Genomic DNA, 1,214 nt, shown 5'->3' on the forward strand with positions numbered 1-1,214 from the left:
TGCTGTTACATGACTGACTGGGGTGTGCTACTATAGGTGTAACATGGCTTTAGGTTGCAAGACAGAAAAACTTGATCCTGGTATGGACTATGTCAACAACGTGCTTTAAAATGATTCGACTAGGTGCACTTCAGGGACCACGCCCTGCAAAGGTCGACACTTCCGGGGCTCAGGATTACTTTACCTTGACGAAGGGGAAAGCAGCTCCTGGTTTCAGGGGCTCGCTTTCATGCTCCACCTGATGAGCCACGTACTTCTCCACTCCTTCTTCCTCAAAGATCTTCCTCTCTGCCACCATGTTGAAGAGAGTGCGAGAGGAGACGGCGATGGTGACAGCGAACTGGGGTTTGGGCTGTGGAGTGGAAGGAAAAGTGGAAAATAAAACTTCAAGCGTGCAATGCAAGACCTGAAGCCTCCAAAGCTTAGCAACGAGCTATCTACAGCTACACAAGAGCTTAGTGCAGTAACCTGTTGAGCAAAAAAAAAAAAATACTTACAGGTCTCGGTACTTTTGTTTTGAGGTTGTCAAAGAAAGCTTTGGCCGCAGCCCAGTCTTTCTCCTCTCCGCTGTCGTCATTTGCAACTGCGTCGTTTGGTTTAATTTCACTCATTTTTATAATTTCCTGTGTTTCCTGAAACCTAAACAATCTTCTAACAAGGTGAAGCAGCGGAAGATTAAAAACTTTGCGGAAATGTAGTAAGGGAAAGCCAGGTGGGCGTGTCTTCCAGCACTGACGTAAGCATGTCTTGGCATCACTTTACTCTGTTGGTTGGTTGAGTGGGCGAGAGTTAAGGTGGCCATAAGTATGTGGACACCTCGTACATTGTGTAATTTTGGATTTGGGCTCTTTTATGTACTTTTGGCTTAATGCTTGATGCTAAATCTTAATGCTACAGCGTGCAGTGATATTTTAGAAAAATACTGTGCTTCCAACTTTGTGGCAACATTCTGGGTAAGGCCAGTTTCTGTTACTGTACAGTTACTGTTTCTACTCGACAGTGCCCTCTGCATAAACAAGTGGTTTATTCAGTTTGATGTGGAAGATCTTGACTAGCCTGCATAGAGCCCTGAGCTCAACCTTAACCACTAGGATGAACTGGAACTGCAAGTCAGGCCTTATCGACATGGGAGGATTACTGAACCTGCCTACCGGGCACAGGCCAAGGGGCGCCCTGACCCCTTGACACCCTGGGCCTGTGCCTGCCTGGTAGTA

General features: G+C 46.6%; 1 protein-coding gene across 1 annotated transcript in view; it reads right to left on the reverse strand.

Moving 5' to 3' along the window:
* Window positions 1-702, reverse strand: part of LOC111650538 (cytosolic 5'-nucleotidase 1A-like) — a 2,627-nt gene extending 1,925 nt beyond the window's left edge. Inside the window, exons 1-2 of the mRNA XM_023400434.2 lie at window positions 498-702; window positions 185-352 (exon numbers count right to left, since the gene is read on the reverse strand). Coding sequence (XP_023256202.1) covers window positions 185-352; window positions 498-611 — 282 coding nt within the window. The 5' untranslated portion in view covers window positions 612-702. The remainder of the gene's footprint in view (window positions 1-184; window positions 353-497) is intronic.
* Window positions 703-1,214: the final 512 nt, after the last annotated feature.

The sequence above is a fragment of the Seriola lalandi genome, unplaced genomic scaffold (assembly GCF_002814215.2).
Source record: "Seriola lalandi dorsalis isolate HSWRI2012SDOR001 ecotype SW California unplaced genomic scaffold, Sedor1 jcf7180002052462, whole genome shotgun sequence".
NCBI classification, from domain to species: domain Eukaryota; kingdom Metazoa; phylum Chordata; class Actinopteri; order Carangiformes; family Carangidae; genus Seriola; species Seriola lalandi.